We start from the raw sequence: 17374 nt of genomic DNA, 5'->3' as shown, positions 1-17374 counted from the left end.
AACATTGTACACAGCAACAGCCATATTGTAGGATGATCAACTGTATAGACTTGGCTGTTATCAACAATACAAAGATTCAGGACAATTCTGGGGGACTTATGAAAAAGGAGGCTATCTATCCACCTCCAGAGAAAGAACTGTTGGAGCAGGAATGCAGATGAAAGCAGATGATTTTTCTTGTTAGTTAATTTGGGTTATTATTTTAGGATTGTGTTTTTATCTGAATATTCTCTTACAACAATGACCAACATGGAAATGGGTTTTACATGATAGTATGTGTATAACTCAGATGAAAGTGCTTACCATCTCTAGGATGAGGAAGAGAGGGAGGGAGACAATTTGGATCTTATAACTTCAGTTAACATATGTGGAAAATTGTTATTGCATGTATTTGGGAAAATAAAGCATCTTTACAAAAAAAGGGGGGTCCTTCTGCTCTGAAAGCTCTGTTGTTCTTTGTTAGTGAAGGTCTTCCTAGTGAAATAGGGCCTTGAAGGATAGGGGAGGTCCTCTATTCCTTCCCCAAGAAGGAATTATCTGGAAGTATCACTACCTGGGCATTAGTTTCACTATTTTATTTGGAGAGGTCCCTAACTCTTTGTGGGGGGAGGGAAGGAGAGTGGGTGTGTGGAAAGAGTAGGGGGAAGGATGCAGGAAGATGAGTAGTGTTGTCACCAGAAAAGGGAATTCTGGAAGACAGAGGCAGCAAGGATTAGGGTAGGAAAGAGGGTTCTTGAGGACACATGAAGGCGATTCTTCTGCCAGTTGTGGGGAAAGAGGGAGCAGTTGTGGGGAAAGAGGGGGAGGCATCCCTGAGACCATGTGAATGTGGCCCCTGGGGTATCTAGGAATAGGATATGGTGGCCCCTGGAGACCCCTGAACTCCCTTTTCCTTTTTGATGATGTGCCCACAGTGGGAGAAGAAGGGGGATTGTAGAGAAAGGCAGCCTGGTGTAATGGGGTGTTGGTCTTGGAGTCAGGAAGCTCCAGGTTCAGATCTTTCTTTAGACACTTTAGCTATCTCTGTGAGACTCTGGCTAAGTCACTCTTTTGTTTCATCTGCAAAAGCAGGAGGTGGGACTTGGGGCCCCCAAGGTCCTTTCCAATTCTAAATCTCTGAGCCTATGCAGAGTGGAATAGAAGCCTGGGTTGTGCCATTGGGAAGGAAAAGGGGAGCTTTCACTGGATGGAGGGGAAAGAAATCCTTGCAGATGCAGCAATGTCCCCCTTTTGTCTTTAGGGGTGACAGAAAGGGAGAGGGCTGAATTGTGCTGAGGAAGGTCCCCGAGAACGGCCACTGTGTAATGGGCCGGTGGGTAGGGCCAAGCCTTGGAAACGGTTGGGAGAGTTGGGGATCAGCTGAGTTTGAGTCCCCCTTTTTCTGATGGGCGTTCTCCCTCCCGTGGCGCAGACCTTCGCGCCTCTCTGCTGCGGGAGGCCCAGGCAGGTGGGGCGGGAGCCGGTTGTGGAAGGGAGGGGCGGGAGGAGAGGGGCGGGGCCTGCGCAGACTCCCACTCCCTCCCGTAGCCCGAGCCAAGCTCAGAGCTGCGGCGGCAGCGGCAGGAGTGGCAGCAGCTCCAGCCGCGTGCCGGGCTTCCTTCGCGTCCCTTCGCTCCCGTCCTCGAGCCCGTGTCCCACCTTCCTCCCCAGCCCGCGTGTCCGGGGCCGTGCGGCCCCCCCGCCGCTCGCGCCACCCTGAAGTTCCTGGCCGTGCTGCTGGCCGCGGGCATGCTGGCCTTCCTCGGTGCCATCGTGTGCATCATCGCCAGCGTGCACCCGGCGGCCAGCCCGGCCCGGGCGCCCTCCGGGGCCACCGCCGACAACGACTCGAGCGCTGGGGCCGCGGCGCTGCTGCCCCCCGGGCCGGAGCAGAGCCTGAGCGCGCTGCACGGGCCGGGAGGCTCGGCCGGGCCCCATGAGCTCCCCCTGCCCGGTGGCGGCGGCAGCGAGCTGCTGGCTAGCGCCCGGCCGCTGCAGCCCCCGCTGCTCTTCAGCCGTTTCCTGTGCACCCCGCTAGTCACTGAGTGCCCGACGGCGTCGGACGGGGCGGCGGTGCAGGGCGATGGGCCGGGCTCGGGGCAGCAGCAGCGGCAGCGCGAGGAAGAGCTCCTGGCCCTGCAAAGCACTGCCGAGCAGCTGCGGCAGACCGCGCTACAGCAGAAGGCGCGGATCCGAGCCGACCAGGAGGCCATCCGCGAGCTCACAGGCAAGCTGGGCCGCTGCGAGAGCGGGCTGCAGCTGCCCTTCCAAGACACGGGGCCCGCGGGCCGCCAGGACACCATGAGCGACGGCCCCGCCTGGGACTCCCCGGCCGTGGTGCGGGAACTGGAGGAGGCCGTGCGCGCCCTCAAGGACAGGATCGAGAAGATCGAGGTGAGTAGCTGTACCGTCGGGGCTTGGGAACCCGGGGACTCCTGCGCTCCGATGAGCCCTGCCAGAGCCCGAAGAACCGGAGCTCCCAGCGTGGGGGGAGGGAAGGGGGTTGCTGCAGGTGCGGGCCACTCTTTGAATCCCCAGTGCCTGGCTCGGAAAAGGAGGAGGAGATGGAGGCGGCGCCTCCCAAGCGCCTGTTGGTTGAGGAATTACTTGAGCTCTCCAAGGTCCGCAGAGCGCTCTCCTCTCTGCAGCCCCGCAGGGCAGGCAGCGCAAACACCGAGCTCTTGTATGGGGTGCCAAAACCTAAACTGGGTTTGTGAATGAAAAATTGGGTGTGAAATCAGAAGCTTAGAGTTCTAGACCTCTCGGGGTGACCTTGGGCAAGTCCCCTCCTCTCTCACTTTCCTGTTCTGTAAACTGTGAGGGTCTGGGCTAGTTCTACATCTCAGGATGACACAAGCACCCGAGGGAGGCCTTGGGGTGCCCGAGGGCTTCTCCTGATAACCCCCTTCTCCTGGGAGAGACCTGGGGTGGGATCGGGTCTGTTAGGAGACTCAAGGACAGCATCCACACAGAAATCCCCTTCCTCCCTTCTCCTGTGTTTCCCCCCTAGAGGGGCCAGAAGGGCGGACAGGCGGCTGCTCTGGAGAGTTGATACGGATTTAGGAAGAGCTGACTGAGCCCAGTCCCAGAGAGTCCCAGGCTCGGGGCTCCTGCTAGTACTCCCAGAGGGACTTGGCTGAGAATTTACCCTCATTGGTCGTAGAGTGATCTCAGAGCCAGCCTCCACCACCCCCCTGTCCCCTAGGGAGAAGGAGCTAAGAGCGAGAAATGCTGGGCTCTGTGCCCGGGCTTCCCTGGGGCTGCTGCCTCCAGCCTCCTGCCTGCGGACAATGGACTTCTCTTCCCATGTCTCCTCTCTGAGCTCAGAATGGCCTCTCAGGGGTGAGGAGGAAAGAGGGATGGCACGAATCCAGAGAGCCCCTTAACAAAAACAAAAACAAAAAAACAAACAAACAAAAAAGACTTGGTTCAGCCCTGGCCTGGGGAAGAATGGAGGAGGGAAAACTGCCATTTCTGTAGATAGCACTTAAGGGTCGATCCCAGCCATCTGGAGAGGCCAGCAGCATGGTTCTTTTCACAGATGAAGAGCCACACCCACCTAGTCTTGGTCTATCAAAATGGTAGCTTGGGGGGGCATCAATACCCTGGGGTTCCAATTGGGTTCTGCCATAGTCTGTGTGACCTTGGGTAAGTCATTTGCCTCTGGGGGCTCAGTTTCTTCATCTATATAACATGATAGTTTGGACTAGGTTCCTTCCAGTTGTGGCAAACTGAAGGCCTTTTGACACAGATGTACCTCCCCTCCTCTTTTCTTCTCCTCAGTCCCCAGTGCTCTCTGCCCCCTCAGACCTACTGTTAGTTCAGTGGATTTGGAGGTCAGGAATTGGTATCTGGAGTGAGAGGACCTGAATTTATATCCTGACTGTCTATTTAGTGACTTTGGGCAAGTCACTTGGGACAAGTCACTGATGGTCTCTGGTTCTACATTCTTAAGGACTGGGCTAAATGGCCATGAAGGTTCCTTTAACTCTAAAGCTATGGTCCTGCAATTTATCTGTGTGTGTGTGTGTGTGTGTGTGTGTGTGTGTGTGTCTCCTCTCTCCCTCCCTCTCTCCCTCTCTCCCCATTCTCCCTCTCTCTACCTCCTCTCTCTCCCCTTCTTTCTTTCTTTCCCCTTCTTTCTCTCTCTCCCCCTTCTCTCTCTCTCTGTCTCACTCTCTTTGTCTCTCTGTCTCTCTCTCTCTTTCTGTCTCTCTCTCTCCTTACTTTCCATCTTAAAATCAAGACTATGTCTTCATTCCAAGAGCAGTAAGGGTTTGAGTTAAGTGGCTTGCCCTGGGTCATCCATCTAGGAAGTGTCTGAGGTGAAATTTGAACCCAGACCCTCCCATCCTTCAATCCACTGAACCACCTAACTGCCCCTTTTATGATGCATTTCAACAAATTTTTAGGCAACCACTAGCTTTAAGCAAAGAAAGTCCTATTGTAGGAGAGGGATCTCTGCCTCAGGGTTAAGTAGAGGATTTGCAATTGGAAGCCTTCCCCAAGTCCTTACATTTTTATAGGTAGGCAGGCTGGAGGCTGTGGAATCGAGGCTTCAAAATGTGACAAACATTATTAAGCTCTTCCTTTGTACAAGGCACCAAACTCTCAACTGCGATGATTTAGCTCTATTTTCAGATGATGGTTCTGGTCCCAAAGCAGTTAGGTAACACAGTGAGCACTGGGTGTGGAGACAGGAAGACCTGAGTTCAAGTCTTTTGGGTGTATTTTTTTAGTTAATTTAGAATATTTTTTCTTTGGTTACATGAATCATGTTCTCTCCTTCCCTCTTCCCACACCCCTCCCAGAGCCAATGAGCAGTTCCTCTGGGTTTTACATGTGTCATTGATCCAGACCTATTTTCCTATTATTAACATTTTCACTAGGGTGATCATTTAGATTCTACATCCCCAACCATATCCCTATTGACCCATGTGATCAAGCAGTTGTTTTTCTTCTGTGTTTCTGCTCCCACAGTTCTTCCTCTGAATGTGGAGGGCATCTTTCTCATGAGTCCCTCAGAATTGTCCTGGATCATTGCATTGCTGCCAGTAGAGAAGTCCATTACATTCAATTTTGCCACAGTATATTTGCCTGAATTCAAATCTGATCTCAGATACTTTTCACCTGTAAGATCCTGGGCAAGGCATAGCCTCTGTCTGCCTCGTTTCCTCAACTATAAAATGAGAATAATAAGGGCACTTAGCTTCTAGGCTTGTGAAAGGATCAAATGAGAGAATATTTTTAAAATTTTTATTAAACCCTTACCTTCCATCTTAAGAGTGGTAAGGGCTAGGCAATGGGGGTCAAGTGACTTGCCCAGGGTCACACAGCTGGGAAGTGTCTGAGGCCAGATTTGAACCTAGGACCTCCCATCTCAAGGCCTGGCTCTCCATCCACTGAGCCAACCAGCTGCCCCCTGAGAGAATATTTTTAAATGTTTTGCAATCCTTAAATTCCTAGAGAAATGTGAGCCTTTGTTCTCACTGTTATTTAAGTGATCTCTATGGTCACTTCCAACGGTGAGGCACAGAAAGGAATTGAGTCTAATGGACTGTTTTGTTGTTTGTTTTTTTTTTAAACCCTTACCTTCCACCTTAGAATCACTACTGTGTATTGGTTCCAAGGCAGAAGAGTAATAAGGGCTAGGCAATGGGGGTCAAGTGACTTGCCCAGGGTCACCCAGCTAGGAAGTGTCTGATGCCAGATTTGAACCCAGGACCTCCCATCTCAAGGCCTGGCTCTCCATCCACTGAGCTACCCAACTGCCCCGAGGCTGGTATTTAACTAGCATTTATTAGATATGCACTTTGGATGTGCTTGGAAGGGCTGAAGATACAAAGACATCAACAAACAAGCCCCTCCCTCTAGGAGTTTATATTCCACTATATCCTGGCCATTGTGTTAGTTGTTGGTGGTACCTTTACAAAAGACAGTCCCTGCCCTCCAGAAGCTTATATTCTACTCTGGGGATACCATATGTGTTCAGACAAATCAGGACGTGTGTAATAGGTAATATGGAGGAGGAGGAAGAGGAGAAGGAGGAAAGGATTAACAACAGGGTGGAGGCAGCCCCTGAACTGAGCCTCCAAGGGGGCTAGGAACTCCACAAAGCTAGGAGAGCATGCATGCCAGGCCCAGCAGAGATGTGCCAGAGGAACTTCCCTTCCTCAGCTCTCTCACTGTAGATAAAGAGCTTGTCCCCAGAGACAATGGGTGAGGTCAGTGGATCGGGGCTCCTGGGTCCTCCATGTTTAGACATACTCTGCAGGTGGCTTTCTCCTCCATTAATGTGTAGTACTGGCTGTGCCAAGGTGCCTACATGAGTGGATACCACTGAAAACTTGGATGCCTCTTTGGAAATATGAGCAGCACCAAATTCCCAAGTGGAAGGAAATGAAGACACAGAAAATAGGTTTTTCTCTCCTTTTCTTCCTCCCCACCTCCATCCCCCACAGCACATGCAGCATGCAGATGGTACTGGTGGGTTGTGCTTGGCTTTCCTGCCTTCCTGGGCATCCCAAGATAATGGAGCCGGAAAGGGGTTGGCCTCATTCCCAGCCTGTGCTTGGCAACACCTCTGGTGTTTGGCTTGGAAAGGCCCTCCCAGCAGGACCTGCTGCCCATGTCGTGTCTCTTCAGGTAGATGGTCATGGTGGACGCTGGCCAACGTGGGTGAAGCTGCCTCCTCACAAGAGTAGTCCTGGCTTGGCTTTTCCCTCCTTCCTTCCCCTATCCTATAACTGGTGCCCCCTGAGAGTGTGAGGCAGCTGTCTTGCCCTAGTAGGTATAAAAGCAATGGGCAGAACCAGGAAATGGGTAGGTAGAGATAATGCCAGGAACTGAGGACTCCTAGTCTCCATTTCTGGACAAAACTTGGAGTGGGGACCTTGGTCATGAGTTTCCCTCAAGTGAAGAAGAGCATCATGGTACCCCTCATATTCTCATGAAGCCTGAAAGGATCACTGAGCTAAAAAGAGCCTTCGATTATCTAGCATAACCTACTTTACAGATAAGGAAACTGAGGCCTGGAGAGGTCTCTCAAGAACACACAGGTGGCAAGTAGAAGAAATGTATTTTGAATTTTTTGTATTTTATTATTTTTTAAAGTTTATTTAATTAATTAATTAAGAATATTTTTCATAGTTACATGAGTCATGTTCTTTCCCTCCCTTCCTGTAGCCAATGAGCAATTCCATTGGGTTTTACATGCGTCATTGATTTTGAAATGTTTGAAATATATTCAAACTCAAATCTTCTGAAATTCTTTCTGGCCACCCCAGGCTTCCTCTTTTTAATTATTTTCTTTTATTTCTTACAAATTATATGGAGTAACAAATTTCCACATAAGTTTTCCAAAGTTATATGATCCAAATTCTCTCCTTCCCTTCTTCTCTCCCCCTTCCCAGAGCTGACAAGCAATTCAATCTGGGTTATACATGTATTATAACACAAAATATGTTTCCTTGTTATTCAATTTTGTAAGTAAATAATCTTACAGAACCAAAACCCCAAAACACATACCCAAATAAACAAGCAATAAATCATCTGTTTTCATTTGCATTCCTACTCTAACAGTTCTTTCTCTGGAGGTGGAGAGCATTCTTTGTCTAAAGTTCCTCAGAATTGTCAGAGTGTCTAAGTCTATCACAGCTGATCATTTCACAATATTGCAGTTACTATGTATGATATTGTCCTGGTTCTGCTTGTTTCACTCTGCATCAGTTCACGTAGCTCTTTCTGAGATCATCCTGTTCATCATTCTTTACAGCACAATAGTATTCCATCACCACCATGCACTGCAATTTGTCCCAAGCTGCTTCTTTTTTTAAAAATTTATTTTAAAAAAACCCTCACTTCTGTCTTAGAATCAATACTACATATTGGGTCCAAGATAGAAGAGCTGCAATGGGGATTAAGTAATTTGTTCAGGGTCACAAAGCTAGGAAGTATTAGAGGCCAGAGCCTGGTTCTCAATCCACTAAGCCATCTAGCTGTGCCCCCCCTCAAAGGACCTCAACACCAGGAATTAGGAGCCTTGGGGAGGGGGCATGAAGAGTTGATCTATTAAATTGGATTTGGGACATCTCAAGCTTAGGACACCAATGTCTCTGCTTCATGATTCAGCTCCTTGGGTAGGCAGGGGTTGAAAGGGATTAGTCCCAAAGAGGTTCTAGGTTGAAAATCATGATGTAGTGAGTAGATCTCATGACTTAGAGTCAGGAAGACCTGGGTTTGAATTCTGCCTCAGAATCTCAACAGCTGGGAGATTAATTTAATGTCTCTGAGCCTGACTTTCCTCCTATGTAAAATGAAGGGATTAGAACCAGTGGTGTGGGTTATAGACCCTCCACCCTCATTCCAGCTCAAAGTCTATGATCCTAACGATGCTGCCATGAGACATTAATTCCTGTTTATGTCCATCCACTAGGATATAGTGCTCAATTCAGAGCTACTTCCAAAAGGGAAACTGGGTAAGAGAATTGTCATGATTACTAATACCACCCCCTTCTACTGCTTTGCTACTTAAAAATAATTCCTGCTGGCATTTTCTTATAATAACCCCCATTCCACAAGGTAGGAAAGGCAGGTATTGTTAGCTCCATTTTATAGAAGAGGAAAGTGACTTAATTTATCTAGGGACATGAGGGAAAGGTGCCCAGTTAGTGACAGAGCTGGGACTAGAACACAGATGTCCCCAGTGGATGCCCGGAAGTTGAGGAGGCAGACATGGGACAAGGTGCTTATGAGAAGATTTCAGGGTCACTTGGTGATTTGGGGTGTAGATGGAATCTTGTCCGGTTTCAGAACTTCTGGGTCCCTCCCTCCTCCAAGGCTGAAATAAATCAGATCAGTGTTTTGATGCTATAGAAGAAAAGAAAGGAGCAATAGGCAGTGCTGGCCAAGAGACTATCCCTCAGTGGGTGTCAGTTACCTTATTTTTAAAATCAGGGGGCTGAGTTGATGGATCTCTAGAAGATCTCTCCACTCTGAGATTCTCTGTTCTAAGGCTGCTTTCAACTGACATTCCTTGTTCTAAGATCCCTCCCAGCTCTGACATTCCCTGGTCTAAGTCCCACTCTCTCCAGCTTTGACATTTCACATTTCCAAGATCACAGATTTAGAGTTTAGCTGCCCAAGAGTCCAGTCTCATTCACTTTACAGAGAGGGGAAAATGAGACTCAGAGAGAGAGAGAGAGTAACTCCCCAAGTTCTCCCAGGTATTAAATAACAGAGCTGGTTTTGAATCCATGCCCATTGATTATAAATCCAGCCTATTTTCCCTTATACTATACTCTCTCAACAGGATCTAAGGACCCTCTCCCTTTCTTATTTTCTGTATTCTTGACATTTTCTGTTTTGTCATTGTAAAAATTCCCAACTTCTACAGGCTTTTTAAAGAACTCTTACCTTCCACCTTAGAATCAGTACTGTGTATTGGTTGCAAGGTGGAGGAGTGGTAAAGGCAAGAAAACAGGACCAAGTGACTTGCCCAGGGTCATACACCTGGGAAGGTTCTGAGGTCAAATTTGAATCCAGGACTTCCCCCCCCTCCCATCTCCAGGCCTGGCTCTCAATCCACTGAGCCATCTAGATGAGTGCCCCTATTCTAGGGTTTGAGTATATCTTGGGCAGTGTTTACCCTACAGAGGAAGCCTGGAGGACTGGGGAGACAGGATGAATAATGGATGTGTTTCCTTCCCCAGGCTCCCAATACTCAGGTAAATCTGAAGAGGAGCATAGGGAATAAGAGGATTTAGAGGAGTTTTCTGAGACCTATTGATTTTATTTTGATTTACTCTTTAAAATTTTCAACCAAGGGGGAGCAGATTGTTTCCAGGGAAGGCATAGAGGAGAACTGAGCCACACTGACACTCACTTTCTGCAATGGGCTGGAGCCTGACAAGGGAGGGATGATGATGGGGATGGAAACAGATGGATTCTGTCCCTGTGTCCCTTCTGGAGAAGGAAGGAGAAAGCAGCAAAAGCAAGAAAACTCCATTAGTGTCCTAAGTCTGCCACCAGCTTTCTCTGTCGGACTCTGAAACTGTTTCCTTGTCTGTAAAACAAGAGAGTTGGACCACTGGATGCTCCCCCACCCCTAAGGCCCTTTCCTACAATAGGATTCTGTCTATCATTACACCATTGGATGCTCCCCCACCCCCAAGATAGGATTCAGTTTATCATTACAATGGTTGGAACTTTTGTGGGACTTTCAAGTTTACCAGATACATTACAGATAAAAATTCTCTTATTTGAGCTTCAAAATGATTTTGGAAGAATTGGGGATTAGGACAACAACTGTCCCCATTTTACAGATCAGGAAACTGAGTCCCAGGGAAGTAAGGTGACCTGCAGAGAATACTGAGCATCAGAGACAGGATTCAAATCTGAATCTCTTTCATTCCAAGTCAAATGCTCTGTCCACTCTGTCATGGTGCCATAGCCTGACCCCCCCCACCCCTAACACTATCCATTAGCATGGACAACTCTCTGGGGATCTATCCTACAGGGCTCTGTCCCCTGCCCCTTCCTCTAATGTAAAAACATTACTGGTTTTTACAGTGAGTTTAACTCTGACTTTCCAGAGGCAGCAACAGAGAGAAATTTGGGAATAAATTAATTCTTATCAATATATTGGAGGGGCTGGTGTTGAAGACTGGGAAAGCTAATGAAGAGAAATGACTAGAAACAGGAGACATATGGGGGGAAAGTGCTAAGATATTCCCTTTTCTGCCACTCACTTGTGAGTCCATAAGTCCCACTCTTGAAGCCACCTTTTCCCTGGGTGCAAAAGGATGACTTCTGAAATCTCCTCTAGACGACCTAACAGAATAAAAATGGCAATCCTACTTGAATTAATTGACTTATTCAGTGCCATACCTATCAAAGTACCAAGAAACTTTTTTTACCGAATTAGAAAAAACTATAACAAAGTTCATTTGGAAGAATGAAAGATCAAGAATTTCAAAGGAACTAATGAAATCTTCTCCAGGTCAGAGACTCTGATATTTTCCAGGAGTATCCTATGAATATAATAAGATGTGGGGTGTCTGAGACCCCTTTCTCCCTGTGGTAACTTGCTTTCCCATGTATCGGCTTGATTCCCCCTCTCAACGTCATTTTCCTTACCCATCCATCTATCCTGAGCTGGCAAGGTCTGGGCTCTGGTAGGCCCCATTCGTCTTCTTTTAATTACAGTTCCAAATTAGAATTGGGTGACTAGGCAGGGGAAATCAATCTGGCCCTCTCTGCCCTCCCCCTTCCCAACCTTGATTAGATTGAGGCCAAGAGCCTAGAGCTTCCAACCAGGAAAGGAGAAGGGAGGTAGATGTGGTGGTGGGGAAGAGAGGTAGATGTGGTGGTGGGGAAGAGAGAAATGCTGTAGACAGGTACATCTGTGACCCAGGCAATGGGGTATGCTAGGAAGAAAACTGAGTTTGGAGTACAAAAACCTTAGTCAAACCCCAGCTTTGCCACTTACTGCCTGTGTGACCTTGGGCAACTTCATTTTCCAAGGACTCGGTTTCCCCATCTGTAAAATTAGGAGGTTGTGTTTGATGGCTTCTGAGACCCCTTTCAGACTTAAATCTATGAATCTCTTGTCTGAACAGAGGGACTCTCCCTAGAACTCCTGGAAAACATCCATCTTGGATGTGAGGAGGAGTCTTTGAACCCTGTCACCACCCAAACAGATCACTTCTTCAGTCTAAGCCTCAGTTCTTTCACCTATAAAATGAAAGGGTGGTACTTGGATCTCTCAGTTTTCTCCCATCTCTAACATTCCCTATTCCTAAATGTGGAAGCCCAGTGCTGTGAGACTCAGTTTCCTCTTTTTTTTTAAATATATTTTATTTGATCATTTCCAAGCATTATTCGTTAAAGATCATTTTCTTTTCCTCCCCCCCACCCCCCATAGCCGACGCGTAAGTCCACTGGGCATTAGATGTTTTCTTGATTTGAACCCATTGCTTTGTTGATAGTATTTGCATTAGAGTTTTCATTTAGAGTCTATCCTCAGTTTCCTCTTTTGTCCAAGAGGGTTAAGAATGTGCGGTAAGAAACGATGAGCGGGCTAATTTTAATAAAACTTGGAGAGATCTCCATGGGATAATGAACAACAAAGGCAGGAGAGCCAAGAGAACATCAGACAGAGCCCTGAGTTACTGCTTGAAGAGGGCAATGGGAAGGTAACCTCCAGAGAGGGAACTGAAAGGTGGAAACATAAAAGACATAATTTGTGTGAACATGCCTCTCTCCCCAAGGATGCCTTCTGGGGCTGGGGACATTTGCGGATAACGTCTAGAACAAAAAGAACATTTACCATTTTTAAAAATAAAAAATATAATCAATGCAAAAAGCAAAAGCAGAGCCCAAACCAGAGGGTTAAGAAGACTTGTGCTCCCTGGCTCCCAGAGCAGTTAGGAGGGAAGAGCTTTGGAAGCCTTAAAGCACATCTGCCCACCTTCCTCTCCAGTCCTCCCTCCACGCCAGTCCCAAGGGCTCCCTTTGTCTTTCTTAGAAGAATCTCCAGCCCCAGGGCTTCTGCCAGGAGAGGTCCAGTGAGTGCAGCCTAGTAAAGAATCACAGGGCAGCCTGCCAGGTGCCTAAAAGCATCCGAGAATCAACAATGTCTGAGCTGGAAGGAACCTTGGAGGGCGTAGAGTCCAACCTGTGTCTGAACAGGAATCACATGGCCACAACAAGTGGGGTGGCCACTTGCCACTAGACACCTCCAGTGACTGCCACTGAACACCACGTGGAGGAAGCCCATTTTGGTCATTGACCTAGAAAGTCCTGGGTCTGTTGCTTAATGACCATGTGAGCCATTTGGGCATTACAGAGTCATTACACTTTGCAGCCTCTGTTTCTTTATATACAAAATAGGAATAAGAACAGAGTTAAGTGACTTGCCCAGGGTCACACAGCTAGGAAGTGTCTGAGGTCACATTTGAACTCCAGACCTCCCATCTCTAGGTCTGGCTCTCCATCCACTGAGCCACCCAGGCGTCCCATCTATCCTTTCTTGCTAAAGGCCATAGGTGTAAGATCAGAGTCATAGATAAGTGATCCATGCATTGGTCCCTTCCTGGCAAAGGGAGGAACTGAGGAGGTTGGGAGGAGGAGGAATCAGGGAAGAAGCCAAACAGAAACAGATTTTCCAATCCATTAGTAGGTGAGTGATGAGAAAGTGTTGCTTTTTTCCCCTCCCTTCTTCTCCATCCACCCCCTCTCTTCTTTTCATAAACTCTGAGTGGGCCCTTCTGGAAGACAGTCAGTTCCTCCACCCTGGTGGGCATCAGACTGGGATGACAGATGGGGAATTGGGCAGGGGGTGGGGAGAAGTCTCGTGCCATGCTCCCCTCCAGATGCCAAGATTCAGGATCAGGGAATGGGATGTGACGAGTTTGCCTTTCCAGACTGGCTTGGCCAAATGCCCAGCCGCCTACCCCAGCCCCACCTCCTCGCAGCCCACCTTGGCAGGGGGCAGGAACAAAGTGGCCAGAGAACCTGGAAAGTTCTCTGCTTAGCCTACTTCTTTGTTTCTCTCCATGAGTGAGAGTGGGGTGATGTGCTAGGAAGATAAGAGCTGGGTTATGTGGGTGTCAGAAGTGACAGGTTGTGTTTGCAGACCTCTTCTGTGAGTATACATTCTGTTAAATCCTTGAAAGAGGAATGGTAATCATGGAATGTCAGAGCTGGCAAAAACAGGGGATGTCAAGTCTCAGAGAGGGCTTAGAACAGGGAATGCCAGAGCTGGGAAAGATTTGGGGCACACCCATCTCCTTAGAGCCTGATGCCACTCTGATGGGGCAGGTACTACAGGCATTATTATCTCTGTTTGACAGATGAAAGAACTGAGATTCAGCAAAATAGAGGGACTTGCCCAGGGTCACACAGTATCTGAGGGCAGGGTTCAAATTCAGATCTTCTAGACTCCCTAATAGCAGGGGGATTGGGGAGAAGCTAAGAACCTGCATTTCTAGAGATAAAGCCTGAGTTTCTAGGAGGTTCAGGCAGAGGGAGATGTTTTGTGGGGACTTGGCAGGGCTGTTCTGGGACTCTGAAATGAAATAAAGGTTCTATATCAGCATGCAGCAAGGAGGGGTGACGTTTCCAGATCAATGGATGCAGCAGACAGTCGGGCCTCAGGAGGGAAATTAATAGACTTCAAAAGCCCAACACATCCTCAGTAGCAATTGCTGAGCCTCCTCTGCTTTTGCCAGCCTGAGTGGATTTTTTACATTCCCTGTGAACTAGGGATTTGGCTAAGGTTCCTAGTGACCATGATTTGAGATGAGCTTGGAAGGTGGGCAGCCTGGCTCTGAAGGGGATGAGGAGGGAAGCCATCTGGTCCAAGCAAACTTAAACCAGAGATGGAACCTAGAACAGAATTAGGATCTCAGTGACATGTTTTTTTCTGGGGTAGGGTGGAGGGAATCTGGGCTTTAGGAACAGGGCGGGACTTTTGTGAGATCCTCTCCAGCTCTGAAAGACAGATTCTGTGAGAGTCTCAGCTCTCACCTCAAATCTCTCTGCAACCTTGAAGAAGGCACTCCATCTTTCCCTCTAGAAAATCGAAGGAAGGGGCAACTCTGTGTGCTCTAAGGTTCCTCCTCGACCTAATATTCCCTCTTCAAAGTTCCCTCCCAGCTCTGATATTCCATGTTCTCAGCTCTAAAATGTTATGTTTCTGTGACTTTGAACAAGGCACTTAAGAAAGTCCTCTTTGGGGCTCAGGGTCCTTGTCTGTCTGATGGAGACGGTCATCCCTAATTGTTAGGAGGATGCAATGAGATTAAGTCTGCAAAAGGGCTTTCATTATTATTACTGCAGCCAACTTCTCATTCTGTCTTGCTTCCTGGTTGATCTGCTTTTGCTTTTGCTCACCTGGTTCCAAGATCAAGAATGCTTGTCCCCTCCTCCCTTTACCTTCCCATTCTCTTCTGCTGAATTCTTGCCCATCCATTAAAGCCTCTCCTCCAGAAAGCCTTCCCTGATTGCCCCATCAGAAACAGATCCTTCACCTTTGCTCCTCACATGGTATTTGCCCTTCTCCAATGCACTTATCATATGAAGTGGCTTTATTCCTGCAGTTAGGTGCAAAACAAGGGAGTCCTATGATCTCACAGAGAATTTCAGAATGGGGAGGTATCTTAGGGAAGGGAAGGGAAGGGAATGAATACTTATTAATTGACTTCTATGTACCAGGTACTATGCAAATAAACACCCGACAAATATGATCTCATTTGATCTTAGGACAGAAAATTCAGGGGCAGCTAGGGAGCACAGTGGATAGAGAGCCACGCCTGAAGTCAGGAGCTCCTGGGTTCCAGTCTGGTCTCAGACACTTCCTAGCTGTGTGACTGGGCAAGCCACATAACCTCAGTTGCCTGGCCCTCACCCTTCAGTCTTAGAATTAATAATAAAGTAGAAGTTATGGGTTAAAAAATTCTCATCTGGGATCCTAAGGGTCTTTTGATGTTTTGAACCCTTACCTTCTGTCTTAAAATCTATGCAAGTATCAGTTCTGAGGCGGAAGATCAGTAAGGACTAGGCAATTGGGATTAAAAGACTTGTGAAGGGAAGCTAGGAAGTGTCTGAAGCCAGATTTCTGACCCAGGATTCTTTACCTCTTTGTATCCTCCATTCTTCTGGCAGTCAATCTAGGGAGTCTTCTGGACCCCTTCTAAGAATCATGTTTTCAAATGCATGAAATAAAATGCATCCTATTGCAGAGGAAAACGATTGCATTAAAATACGACGAACAGAATATTTTGAAAACAAACTTGTGATGTAATAATACATCTACGAGAGAGTTTCATAATTGCAGTCATTTCAGCGTTGTGATAACCATAGCACGAGCGAGATTTGGATTTACGGCAACAACAGCGTGACCTGAAAAGAAAGAGCTGTGATTCTTTGTGATCAAGTCCCAGACACTGCACACATTACTTGGGTTTGTGGCCGACCGACGTTCCTAATCGGACGAGATGCTCAATTTCAAGTAGAGATTTGTGAAAATAAAGCTGGAGTTTTGTTCCATCCCAGTTCACGGACCCCCCTGAAATTCACCCCCAGACCCCAGATTAGACAGATGGGCTGCCTGGAGAGACACAGAGCCAAAATAGGCACCAGCCAGAATCTCTCTGGTAGAGATGCATTTTGCTGATAATCGTCTCAGAGGATTACCAGGGAACCTTGCAAGGGCTTCTACCTCAGTTTACCACAGCTGTAGCCAGCCACCCTTCCCCTCCTGCCCCCACCCCAGAGCCTCTGCTGCTAATTATATAGCTGGAGACTAATTGTCATGCTAATAGTTGCCATTTATATAGCACAATTTGTAACAGCAAAGTGGTATGTAAATGTAAGCTATCATTAGTGGTGGTATCATGGAGCAAAATCGCGGATGAATACTATGAATAGTGGGTAGGCAAGGATGGGTTTCAATCCCCGTGGAGGATGTTAGATATCAGATAAAACCCTTGCTCTAGAGCTGGAAGGGACTCTAGGAGTCATTTATTCCCAAACCCCTCATTTTACAGGTAAATGGATCCTGGAAAAAAGTCAAGTGACTGGTCATGATGCCACAATCCTAGATCTGACCATCTAGTCCATCCCACTTATTTCACAGTTAAGAAAAGAAAATGGAAATGACCTGTCCATGGGGCAGCCAGGTGGCTCAGTGGGTTGAAAGCCAGTGAGAGAGAAAGGAGAACCTGAGTTCAAATCTGAACTCAGATACTTTCTAGCTATGTGACCCTGGGCAAGTCACTGTAACCTCATAGGCTCACCCTTACCACTCTTCTGCCTTGGAGACCAATACAGAGTATTGATCTAAGATATAAGGTAAGGGAAAAGGAAGGAAAAGAAAAGAAAAGAAAGAAAAGAAAAGAAGAGGAGAGGGAGAGGGAGAGAAATTACTTACCCAATGTCATCCAGGGAGAAAGTATCAGAGGTGGGATTTAAATCCAGGCCCACTTGCCTCCAAGTAATCCCAGATTGCATTGGTGATATTCACTCCTTGAATGTCTAGAAACTTTCTCATGGCCTTGAAAAAATCCAGGTAGAACCCAAGTTCTTATAGCCTTCTCTCCACTGGAAGGAGAGGCTCAAGGGATGGGCTTAGGGTCAGCTGGGTGTTATCCCATGCCCAATCCAGTTAGGTTTCAAGAGTTTCATCACTAGGAGAGCTACAGAAGGATTCATTTTTGGCTTCAGCAATTCTCAAAGATTATTTACTATTCATACCTACTATGGAGACATTGAGGCAAATTTCAAAGTATCCTGGATTTTGGAGCCAAAGGACCTGATTTCCAATCCTTAGACTCTGGGTCTCTGTCTTCTCATTGTAAAAGGAACGGAGGGGGTGGATTAGAAGCCCTTAAAG

General features: G+C 47.5%; 1 protein-coding gene across 1 annotated transcript in view; it reads left to right on the top strand.

The window, feature by feature from the left end:
- NPTXR (neuronal pentraxin receptor) overlaps nucleotides 1-17374 on the top strand; it is a 41407-nt gene that overhangs the window by 6790 nt on the left and 17243 nt on the right. Inside the window, exon 2 of the mRNA XM_056800642.1 lies at nucleotides 1528-2373. Coding sequence (XP_056656620.1) covers nucleotides 1528-2373 — 846 coding nt within the window. The remainder of the gene's footprint in view (nucleotides 1-1527; nucleotides 2374-17374) is intronic.

Source organism: Monodelphis domestica, chromosome 5, assembly GCF_027887165.1.
Source record: "Monodelphis domestica isolate mMonDom1 chromosome 5, mMonDom1.pri, whole genome shotgun sequence".
Taxonomy (NCBI): Eukaryota; Metazoa; Chordata; class Mammalia; order Didelphimorphia; family Didelphidae; genus Monodelphis; species Monodelphis domestica.
The sequence above is the reverse complement of the archived record's forward strand: the minus strand, read 5'-3'. Positions and strand labels throughout refer to the sequence as shown.